General features: G+C 41.1%; 1 protein-coding gene across 1 annotated transcript in view; it reads left to right on the top strand.

Annotated features, from left to right (window-relative positions):
- Positions 1-12791, top strand: part of Nct (Nicastrin) — a 51824-nt gene continuing 39033 nt past the window's right edge. Inside the window, exons 1-7 of the mRNA XM_075692799.1 lie at positions 1-83; positions 385-498; positions 727-850; positions 954-1075; positions 1317-1465; positions 7583-7730; positions 10730-10836. Coding sequence (XP_075548914.1) covers positions 32-83; positions 385-498; positions 727-850; positions 954-1075; positions 1317-1465; positions 7583-7730; positions 10730-10836 — 816 coding nt within the window. The 5' untranslated portion in view covers positions 1-31. The remainder of the gene's footprint in view (positions 84-384; positions 499-726; positions 851-953; positions 1076-1316; positions 1466-7582; positions 7731-10729; positions 10837-12791) is intronic.

The raw sequence follows: 12791 nt of genomic DNA on the forward strand, positions 1-12791 counted from the left end.
CAGAATCGCCAGACGGCGCTGCTGCCAAAATATGGCGCTGTCATATCGGATAAGAATATTTCTAATACAAGTTTTATTTGTATGTAAGTACACGTTTTATACTACTGGTCTGCTTGCCGAGTTATTAATGCATTGGAGAAGCATAAAACCGTGCTTTGGGTCACCGCTGCATGAAACGGGAACCCTCAAAAGCAAGCAGCCTTCGTTCGCGGCATGACTTGGCGCTGCCGATCGTACTCTTGTCAATACTCTTTTTTTATGTTTCATGTGACGATTGAGCGATGAGCTGTCTTCGACAGCGCTCATTGTGGCTTATACGGAAGGGACTAAGCTATTGCCTTTAAAATTTTCATCATTTGAATGCATTTTGTTGTTTTGTTTCAGCCATCATTGATCAAGTTTTGCCGGATAGGACGAGCCTGAAGATATATCAACCTATCCAGGCCGAATTCTACTGTTTCCGTAGACTTAACGGGACACACGAATTTGGATGTTCGTGTAAGCAAACTTTTCATTGATTTGCACTGAAACATTGGACATTGTTCTCAATTAAACAAGTTTGACGCTTGCTCTGCTCAGCTGTGTGTCGTAGTTGGCGGATACGCCTACGACTCGTGCGCATCGCCCGCGATAACGAACGTTATCTAACATCTACTTTAGTTTCATCTACTTCTACCCGGTTACTTTAGTTTCATCTACTTCTACCCGGTTCTTTATGCTCTGCAGCTGAGAGGAGCGGGAACGTTGGCGTAATTCACGTTGTGTCGGCCGAAGAGGATGTCCAGTTTATTCTTGATGATGACAGCGGCGTCAAATACATTGCTGCTCTCCGCACGGATTTCTTCAACATGTAAGTTGCGGCAATTTTCATTTGCTGTGTGTTCTCAGTGTAGTGTTCGGGGCCGCCTCCGTAAGGTAAGATGTACCACACAATTTACGTTTTCTCTTTTCAGGGGTAACATGACAAAGCTCCAAGACTCTGGCCTGGTTACCGGTGTGATTGTCCTACGGAGTAGGCAAGACCTCCCAGAAGAAGGCTTTTCGCCAGACAGCACATGTCCAAATGATGGCTTTGGTAAGCTTATTGTACGCTGTTTAGTAATCTGCATGCCTCTAATATTGCTCTAATGCTAGCTTTACAGTAGCTTGGTGTAGACAAAGCAGCTCACTACTTTGTCTGTGCCTCACTGTAGGTAAGTGTATAGTGACAGAGTGACAGCCTAAGCTACAGTCTAGGTCTTTGTACTTGCAACAAAGCTTGTTTGGCCGAGATGTTCTTGTGTATGGCAACCACCTAACGTAGCGCTGTATTTCAGGCCTGTACAGTGACCACAACCAGTACTCTGGTTGTAAAAAGGTTTCCTGGAATGCCAAGAATCCGGGTACAGACATGTTTTTCACTCGCTGGAACTTTCCAATCTTCTTGGTCGACAATGAGACAAGTATTGACATTATCGTTAATAAGGTGAGTGTTTGCTGTTCCACTGAGGTTTTTGCTGCATACTTTGTTTTCAGAAAACTTGACGCACAGATGTCTTAGTATCTTAATGGTCTTTATATTGAGTTGTATTCGTTGACATGGTCGGCACTACACCACTGCTTTTGTTGCTTTTGTATCAAAACATTTTCTGTACTACTGACTTCGTCTTCACTCAACTTCACAATAATGTGAAATCTCTGGAGAAGCCACAGTACATGTTCTAGTGCAGGAGACTGAGCAGCCAAAGCTTCTTCTGAGAGAAATACAGAGGGCAGGGACATGTATGTTCTTACAGTTGGGCTCCTGAGAACTTTTACTATTAGCTCTAGCTTGGGGCCAAATCCGATTGCCCTATTCAGAGACATGAAAAATGCAGAAATGCCTTTATGAGAAAACTACCAAACCAATTTGAATTAAGCTTGTTGCATTTGACAGGAAAAGTTGAATTCTAGTGACTCTAGGAAGCAGGCTGTCGATTTAGGCCCTGGAATTTTTAAGAAAACTTTCTGAAAATTTGCAAGTTTAAAAATGTTGAAGCGCAAGGTTTACAAATCCGTTAACTCTAAATCAAAAACAGATACTGCAGTTCTGTAAACTGCATCTGTTACAGCATCTAAAGCAGACAAATTTGATATATGAATTGACAGCTTACATAAAATTGTTCCAATGTTTAAAAGGATTTTGCAAAAGTCCTACTCACAAATTAGTATAATATGTATTATTACGTGTACTTTACAGAATTGTGATATCGTTTTTTATTTCTGAGTGTCAGAGTTGTAAAATTGATACTTGAGTTCATTTTTAAATTTTGCAGGTTTCAAGAATTTTTCTAAAAAGTGTTGGCGACATGTAATGAAACTTGCTACCGCTACTACATTTTAACCTTTCTTTTTAAATGCAACAAACCTCATCAAAATTAATGCAGTGGTTGTCAAGAAAAACTATTTATTCTTTCCCATGTATAGTGAAATGCCTTTACAACGAAGTGCTTGGGGCCTCCAAAATCCTTTGTTATACCGGTCACTTCATTTTAATGATTGCGCACCATGCCATTCCAACAGAGCTGGTAAAGCACATTCAGCAAAAGAAAACCTTTTTTTTCAGCAATGAATTAAAGAAATACTTAGTGAAATAATTTTATAATTTTTGTCTGCCCACTTCATCCGACGGATAGCCAAAAAAAATTATTGCAAATTTGGAATAGCCCAAGCCGGCACGTATTCAAAACGACAGTAGCAAATAATAAATTTCTTCTTGAACCGACCCAGTCGGGATAAACCAATAAGTAAGTTTCATTCATCAGACACTATTTATAAAAAACCAGTAGACATCGCAAAGGCATTTCATGAGTTTTTCTGCCGCCATGCCTTTAATCATACCAATGATGCTCAACTGTCATTTTAGCGATGCTTACAATCATTTTACTTATTTTCCACTGGCCCAGATGAAATAATCAATGTCAGACATGATTTAAAGGTTACAGGAGCAGGTCTGGACAAAATCAGTTCCATTAATATTAAATTAGTAGCTGATCTTATCACCCACCCGTTATCTCATGTTACGAATTTGGTCTTTAGGACTGAAATATTTCCAAGTCAACTAAAAAAAAGCAAAAATTATTCCATTATTTAATAAGGGTGACCACTCCTACATTTCTAATTATCGCCCTATTGCTATTCTTCCTTTCTGTAGCAAGGTTATTGAAAAATTTATTCAAAAGTGCTTAACAGATACTTCTCTAAATTTAGCATTATTTTGCCAAATCAATTTGGCTTAAGGGTAGGTTCCTCAACTGGTTGTGCTATACTTTATTTCACAGATAAAATAGAAAGTGCTATAGATACTGCTTCCGATGCGAGATCAGTTTTTATCGATCTATCCAAACCATTTGATTCCATAAACCATGTCATCTTACTTGCTAAACTACGGGCAGTAGGCATCAATGGCCCAGTATTAGCACTTATAAAAAGCTTACCTAACAGATAGACAACAGGCTGTGTATTTTAGTTCCTCACTTTCTCATTTTAGAATAACCAATAAAGAGGCCCCACAAGGGTCTATACTTGGCCCACTACTATTCCTGCTTTATATAAATGATTCATCCGGTTGTTTATCAGAAACTGAGGCCTTCCTTTACACTGACGACACCACATTACTTGCAACCGATCATTCACTAACTTCTCCGGCTACTAAGCTAAACACTGATCTGAAAAATATTTTAATGTGGAGGCACCTTAACTCGCTAAGAATGAATCCTACCAAAACGTCCTTTATGCTTTTTCATTCGAATCATAGGACACCAGAATTTAGTCCCACTGTCAGCCTAAACTCTCTTGTCATCAGTGCAGTTAATGGATGCTCATTTCTTGGTATAATTCTAGACTCAAACTCAAAATTTACACGGCATATTGCCTATGTGAAGTGCAATATTGCTCCCGGTATTCGAATTTTACTTAGACAAAGTTAGGTATTATTTTAGCAAACCAACATTGCAAAGCTTGTATTATTCTTTTATTCACAGCCATCTCAATTATAGCATTACAATGTGGGGTAACACATATGCGACACATATAGCACCACTACAGCATTTACAGAATCAGGCCACCCGTATATTATCATTCAGCTAATTCTACTACAGTGCTTCTGATATGTTTCGCAACCACAGAATACTTTCAGTAAATAATCTAGTTAAATGTATGTTAGCCGTAATGTTATTTAAAAGAACATGAAATCCTCCCCAATAAATATATTTTCTGAGGCTACTTTGGTTAGCTTAAACCACACAAGATTTGCAGCTAACAATAATTTCTTATTTGCATGGAAAACAGTCTGCTAATTTCGCAGCATTATCTATTTGGAACAGCCTCCCACTAGATGTCAAGCGCTGTTGTTTAGGGCTCTTCAAGAAAACATTATTCACTTTCCTACTAGATATCCAAAATTATCCACATGTCTAAACTATTCACTCCACTCCTGCTCATTTCTTTTTTGTTTTTCTTTTTTTCTAGTTTTTTCATTTATAGGCTTTATAAACATTTTTGGTTTGTTCTGTTCTGAAAGCCTTAACTGCTGTTTTAATTCTACTACTAGTTATTGACTTTATAATATTTGCAGTTTGTACTACATTTACTTTGTATAATATTCCGTTTAGTGACTTCTACATTGCTGTTTTATGCTGTATTCTTGCACAAATGTATATATTTTGGGACAGGAGGTCCCCTTTCAGCCACATGCTCTCGGACCTCCTTCTGTATACTTATACAAGCATGTATTCCGCTTATGAAAGAAATAAAGTGAAACTGAATGTGAGACAGCAGTTGACCTTATGGCATTGAGGTTCACAGTCTGCTCCGTCACGAAACCCGGGAATGATGCAAGGTATATCTGCAGAATGTCGATTGGCTCTGTTGCCTCCCTTTTCAAAATCCTGCATTCGTCTGCAGGCTCTTCGCTGCCTTTGTCAACGTTTGCCTTTTTCTTGTGGTTTTGACTATGTTGTCGATAATCAGTTTTGAGGAAATCATCACATGGTTGGAGAGTGAGTGGAGAACAGTGGAATTGATTGCTATCATACTTACCGCCGAGCCAGGGCCTTCCCACATGGTCCTTGTTTTGGGTTCGACCGGCCCTTTGTGTATTGCAAATAAATGGCGGCTATAGAGGGAATTGGCAGCGCCACTATGTGCATTCATTGTAAAGCAACGAATCAGTCCTCCAGGATGCCTTAGTTTCCTCCTTGTGGAGGCAGTTTTGTGGGATGGGGTTTCACTGTACTGATCTTTAAGATAGATATGAAAGATAGGAATTTGGGCGGGACATGCCGAATCATTTGTTATACATGTCATTTCCTAATAAAGGCATCTGTTGTAGAGGTGTTCGACTGTATTCATGCCGTAGCAAAACTTCCTTTTAATTCCAAAATGCCAACCAATGTAGCTTGTCGGCTATGGCATTCTGTGGCTGAGGCCAGAGTTGCAGCTTTGATTCCCAATCATGGTGGCGGATTCTAATAGTAGAAAAATGCAAGAAAGCTTGTGGGCCATGCGTTTAGGTGCACGTCAAAGGACTCCAGGTGGTCAAAATTAACCTGAACCTTCCATTTTATAGCCCCTGTGTTGCTTTGCTATGTTGAATCCAATCAGTCAGTCAAACATTGTGAAACAGAGTATAGATCCATTGAGGGACTGTGTATATAGTATTTATAGAGTGTACATCATTCCTCAAATCTGGGTGCAGGCAACCTTGTTCATTATTAAATTGCTGGTTTATTTTAAAGTACATTGGTGTCGTTTGGTTGCTGTACAACTAGTTTAGGCCGAAGCAACCATTATGATGCTTGAGTGTCCCTGTTCTCAGCATGTCTCTGTGAAATGTATTCCTTTCGGTCAAAACAAAAAGAAAAGAAAACATCAGTAATAAAAATTACTGTGGGATGGATTGTATAGCAATGAGCCTTCTACATCTGTGCTGTTAGCAGAACCATTAAGTTGTGATTATTTTGTCTGTCCCTCAAGCAGTTGCAGTCAATGAAGTCTTAGAAAGAGGTTGTTTGTTTAGGAGGAGTGTAGCTTAATTGTTATTTTGGTCATCTCATCTTACCATTCTGGATGGCTGACCACCACATATGCTGCCATAAGCACTTCTCAGTTGCATTTAGAGCATTATCATCACCATAATATTTCCCCAAAAGCTTAGTCACGCAATCTTTTATCACCTGTCAAAGCCAGTTAGAACAACCCTTTTGGCTTGATCTCTGCTTGGTGGTCAGCAGTGTAACTTGACATGATGATTAGTGTGTTGTCATTGCAGTAATGAGTATTGAAGTGAATAGTATCTGAATAAACAAATTGATAAAAAGAACTCAACTCAGCTGGCTCAGGACATGGGGCTACTTGTTCAGGAAAGCGATGCGCTAGCCGATCACCTTCTCAACAGAAGTGTGAGCACGAAGAGAAGCAGTGCCTCACAAAGTAGTCATTTTATGAAATACTCCACATTGGGTGAAACTGCAATTTTTTTTCCTTGTGCTGTATTTTTTTTAACATGCCTTGACCTTGGTAGGTAACCCAACATGAAATTAAGAAACTTGCATGAACTCCTGTGTTGCTTGAACTTCATGATCATGAGGAGCAGTTCAGTTTGGGCAAGCTGGTGCAACATATTGAAACATTAAACAGTGTGAAAAGATGGAGGACAAGGATACATATAAAAACAGGACTAGCAATTTACTACCAACACAAAAGGAATCATCGCTGGGTAAAGATCCAAGGTGATGCTGAAGGAAACAAGTGGTGATATTCTGCTACATGCGTTTTTCTGAAACAATAGCACGTAAAGGGCAGATTTCCAAAAACCTAGTGTCAGTTTTTTCCGCTGCTTTCTTTAAGCCATCCAAAGGTAGGTCTGCTAAATTTTGTGCGGCCAATGTTCTTTTTACACTCCTTTAAGTCAAATGAAATGCACTTGAAGTTCTTTTCAACACCTTTAAGTATCTTGTCATGAAACACTCCTTTTTGCAGCACTACAAATCCACTGCCCTTATCTGCCTGTAAAATCCTGACATTGTTTGCTTCAAAGTAATTGGTGATTTCCTTGAAACGAGGCCTTTTGGGGGTTTATTTGCTTACTGTGCACTTGAGTGCACACGATTACGCCACTGTCAAAAATTTACACCAGCAGCTAAGCAGAATATAGTGATTAGCTTTGTGTTTGTGTGGTTGAGCTTTGCGCCACAAGCTGGCGCCACCAATGTGGCCGCTCACGTTTACGCCCCCGCTAAACCGGCAAACCGCCCGCGCTTGCCGGAATACCAGACACGCTAAAAGTCTCTATTGTGTAGTGCAATCCGCCACTGTTCGCACCAGGGCCAAAAGTTGTTGCTTGAGAGGTTACTTAGATTTAGATTAGATTCTTAGATTAGATTCTTAGATTTAGATTTAGAGTCTTAGATTTGTAACTTCAGTTCAGCATTTGTTTCATTTGTTGAGAAAGACTTGTGTTCCCAAAAACAGTCACATTGGTAGTACACTGATCCTGCTAGCGGGCATAGTGATGTGACATTTCATGATGCCAATGGTAATTCTTTGTATGCGTTTCTTCCAGTGTTTCAATAGCTACAACCTGCCCGCGAAAGGCACGCATGAGCGCAAGTGGCCCCTGTGTGCAGCCCAGCTTAGAAGCAGGATGAGCGCAGCCAAAGACAGTGTCACCTGCATTAGGCGGAGTGAGAACTTGGTGACCATGAACCCTTGTGAGTGGCTGTCTTCATTAGAATAGTTATCCTGGCCTTTTTAAAGTGACAATTTCTTTGCCTCTTCCTTCAACTTTCCGACTGCTGCTGCTACCACTGTCTGGCACACTACGTCGGGGAGTGGTTGAAAGCGTGTGTATACATGGCAGGAGCGCAGCAGAGAGGAAAGACGATGTAAGAAACTCATTTGGAAGCTTTGCACAATGTCCTCTGGAGCTCCTTGGGTGTTGCCACCTTAGCCTCGCAGCTGGAATTATCCGTGACCCTACACAAAAGCATTGCAGAAATCGCAGCGCTTACCTTTCTACTAATGTGCAAGTCCAGAGGGAAGCTAGATAGAATCGTAGGCAGGAAGGGGGAATGGAGGCAGAGAATGGGTAGAAGCGATGCAGTCACGAAACAAGTAAATAGCAACATTGCCACTCTTCGCTTGCAATTTCCATACAAGGGGAGAGGTATAGGGAAAAGGTGACGCGAGAAGGCAAGGAGACGCTGCTTCTATAAACATGACAGTAGTTGCAAACAAACGGGGTAAAGTTAATTCAAGGTATGGTATGGTACATTTCTGCTATTTCTGACAAATAAGCCCTAGCAGTGGAAAACTTGCACTGAGCATGAGAAGCAGAGCCGCATTAAAGTGCACTGTATGGTCTAGGCAACGCTACGGAAGCAGTCACACATCAAATCAACACTGCTGTGCCCACCGCAGTAGCTTTGCGGCTATGGCATTTCTCAAAATCGCAGGTTTAATCCTATCTGCGGCAGCCACATTTCAATGGGGTGAAATAAAAAATGCTCATGCACTTAGATTTAGGGACACATTAAAGAACACCACAGTGTCAGAATTAATCCGGAGTCCGCCACTACAACGTGCCTCAAAATCTGATTGTGGTTTTGGCACTCACAGCCTCATAATTCAATTAAGGTCGAATACTTCTGCTACGATGCGATGTCATGTAAGGCAATGAATATGCTCAACCCTCTCGGAGGTTATGAAGTGGGGCACGCAATGCCTCAAGCAATCACATCCCTCTGTGTGTTCTGTATGCCACACACAGACAAACCGCTGAGGTGCACGCATAATGTTTAACATCAACTCATTACTCTCGTGTTGGACAATGCTGAGGAAATTAAGCATTTGCCATCAACACCACTGCTAATTATCGTCAGTCAAAGCAAATGGCACAGAAAGCTTTGCTTACATTGATTCCCACAGTACGTGGGATCTGCATATATATTGTTTTAATATGCTATGGCTGCAGCATGGTTTTTATGTGCATATCTGTACTACTTTGTAGACTTGTGCAATATAGACCTTCTTCCTAAATCACAGTTTCCCTTGCCTGTGCATGCCAATGCTTATTTGTTGCAGATAAAATTCATCTATAGCCACATTACGTATTCCATCTAAAAAAAATGCAGAAACTCTGCACATAAGCATGGATTTCAAAGGGACTAAGTAGCTGCTATTCAGGCAATCTGCCTTGCAGAAAAGACAGCTTTACAATAAAGGAAATGACCAATACATGAAGTTTCTTTTTTTAAAGAAATTTGGGATGAAGCTTTTAAAGAAATTGAAAATGCAAAATCTAGAGTGTTTCACCATCTCAGTATTTCTTTATTAAAGGTAGTATGTTTGTCTTCACAAAAATGAACTTCCATAGAAATTCAAATAAGTTTAACAGCAGCAAGTACAAAACACATGGGCATGCGCAGCATGGTATAACTGTGGTCACTGCTTTACACATTTAAGCTGTGTTCTTCGATGCTTTGCAGTGAGATGGTACTGTTCACTTCCTTGGTTCTGATTATTATTGTTGTTGTTGACAGTTGCAGAATAAAGATTTAGTCACCTTTCAACGGTGACGATTGCTTCTATTCATATAGCAATTATTGAAGTAAAATAGAAAGCCATTTACTTTCCTTTTTGTTCTTTGTCATTGGCTCAGAAATTTATGCACCACCATCATCAGCGGCATTGGCTACTCTGAGCAACAGATATGAAAATAAGAAAGCAAAATGAAATTAATTGGTGCAATATACTGTTTCAGAATGTTTATGATGGCAAACACGGTGGCTGTTACTGTGTTGCAATGCTTGCCCTCGTGGGAGCACATGTCAGAGATAAAGCAGACGTTTCTGCTGCTTACATAAACGCATGTAAAATGACTGTCACCACACTGTACTTGTGTACTCGGTAAACCTTTTAGTAGCATGTTCCATGTGGAAGACGAGTGGCCAACACCTAATGCTATGGTTCCATCTAGTATATAGACCTTTTGCATCCGCGACGTGGCAGCAGTGCGTTCATGACCCCAGGTAACTTCCGGTCAGCCATTTTCGACAGTCCAGTTAGCCAAGAAAAAAGAAGTATTTTGTCGCATAGTATACTCCAGGCACATATGCTTGGTGTTTTCAGATATAAGCAACGCGCGCTGAACATCAAGCTCATGTAGGGGCTTTTTTTGTTGCACTTAACACTACAATTCACCTGTCAAACGTTCCAACTCTGCAGCAAAACTGGTGCCAGCTCGAGGGTCCTATAAGTTTATAGGCTATTGTAACATATACCGCTATTGAGGGCTCAACCGGAAGTCTTCTGGCAACTCTGTTTGTAAGCATGAAAACAGTCTATATAGAAACCTGCTTAGCGGCTATAGTGTTGAGCTGCTAAGCACGAGGTCGCGGCATTGAATCCTGGCCACGGCGGCTGCATTTCGATGTGGGCGAAATGCGAAAACACCCATGTACTTAGATTTAGGTGCACGTTAAAGAACCCCAGGTGGTCTAAATTTCCAGAGTCCCCCACTACAGCATGCCTCATAATCAGAATGTGGTTCAATCAGAACACAAGGCTGCAATTTCCAATTCTGGCTGCAGCAGCCGCATTTTGATGAATGCGAAATGCAAAATGCTTGTGTACCGTGATCACGTCCCAGACTCTTGTAACAAGGCTAATAATCCTTTTTGCCTCTTCCACACTTTCCTTCTCTTTACAGTGCGCTACTGTGATCCTCTCACAGATAGAAATGTTATCTCTACACTGTACCCCACATCCAATGAAAAGCCAGTGAGCGACCGTTCTGTGGTTGTCGTCGGGGCAAGGGTAAGGAAAATTTGCACTCCTCCAGACAGTTTGTGTGTATTTGAAAAGTTTACCCGTGTCGCACTAAAAGTGGGGCCAAATGACTGTCCACTGTCGTCCATTGTAGTGCTAAGGTGGCTAAATGTTGGAAACGTCAGTCCAGTGTTTGGCCAATGGAGACTAATCTTAGGCTTACGTTAGCCTTGCTTTCAATGCTTCTAGTATAGATGGTAAAATTTTCTCATTGAATATGGTGTAGTTGTTTTAAAGTAAGGGTTCTGAATATCTATTTGTATGCAATTTTTTTTTTTGCTCCTATATGTACAAAGAGAAGCAAAAAGACAAGAGGTCACAATAAAGGTTGTATTATTCTCTTCAGTTTATGGAAAGCTGTTTACAAGTCTATTCAACTCAGTAGCTTGTAAATGAACAAGAAGAGAGTGATCACCACAGTCCACCGTTGGCTTCAGAGGCTTCTCAAGATGGTCAGTGTACCTCGTGCATAGAACACTTTCTGCCACAGGCGGACTGCAATAATCTTAGTAGGACTTGTTTATTCAAAGGCGCAGTATGATATCTCGGCCGTGGCGGCCACACTTGGTGGAGGCGCAATGCAAAAATGCCCATGTACCGTGCATTGGGTGCACGTAAAAGAACCCCAGGTGGTCCAAATTATTCCGAAGTCCCGCATTACAGTGTGCTTTCTAATTATGTCGTGGTTTTGGCATGTAAAACCCCAGAGTTCAGTTCAGTGCTTGTATATTCAGCCATAATCAAAAAAATTCTTTAAATACAAGTGCTGTACTAATTGAATACATCAATTCGAACATAAGCATGCAGTTTGTGTTGAAATTTTGAGATCCTATTCACACAGGTATAGCTATGTGTCCATTTACTGCGTGTCAGAAAAATTTTTAAATCTTCATCGCTCAGTAATGGATAGCTATTCATCACAGTGAAGTTGCAAAGCGCTACGTTTTGAATGGATACTGCTTGTGAAAACGTTTGTTCATTTCGGTTAAGATATTTCTGCAAGGTGGCAAAACTTGCCTAATTTATCTTGCACAGTAGCAAACTGGCAGGCAAGTAATGAAGGCTTGCCTGCCAAATTTGATGATCAGGGAATCATGTGGATGCAATGCAATGGCATGTCACATTATGCCGCAGCAGCATGTGCAACAGCAATGTTTCAGAAGGAACTCATATATAGCCAGCATTTGTGACATACTTGTTGCACCGTGGCAGGTATGGTATCATAACTGGATTCTTATATGTCATGTTATTGCGGTTGTTTATCCGCGCATGAAAAACCCGCAGTAGCATGGTGTGAGCTCCTTCGGCTGGCACTGTAGTGTTGCCTTTTAGAACTGTATTGTCGTCTAAGAAATAAGCTCTTTGAATAAATTTTCGCGAACGAAGATATCTCATAAATATATTTGAGATGATTGGCATAAGTATACAAGCAGAGGGAACAAGAGTGCCCCTGTAGTTCGTTCTCGGGGCTAATAACAACTGCAAAGAGGGGTCATGGGCACCAAGTGAAATGTAAACTCGGCTGAGGCATCGCTTTGGTGGCCCAAAAAGCGACCTTTTAAAAAATGCAAGAAGATTGCCGTGGCAGCCTCTCAGCTGGAAAAATCTAGAAGAAACAGTGGGGTGAGATCGCCACAAGCATCTCACCGTGTGCTTCTCACTGGCTTGCACAAGAAAACACCATGTTTGTCAGCCTTGCTTGCTTTACGTGAAGCTTGCCAACATCCTTCTCCAAGGCATCCGGGGGCTCCATGTAGTACAACGAGGTTCCTCGCGATAATGAAGCCCCAGAGGGACTGAATGATCTGCAGGGCCTCCTGCAAGGACAACATTTAGGCAGCCTGCCCAACCACATCATTGCTGCTGTCGTCACCGTCAATGCCGCCATCGCTCTCCCATGCAAGCACATTCACAACGATTGCCTCTTCAGTTAGAAGCACTTT

Source organism: Dermacentor variabilis, chromosome 5, assembly GCF_050947875.1.
Source record: "Dermacentor variabilis isolate Ectoservices chromosome 5, ASM5094787v1, whole genome shotgun sequence".
NCBI lineage: Eukaryota > Metazoa > Arthropoda > Arachnida > Ixodida > Ixodidae > Dermacentor > Dermacentor variabilis.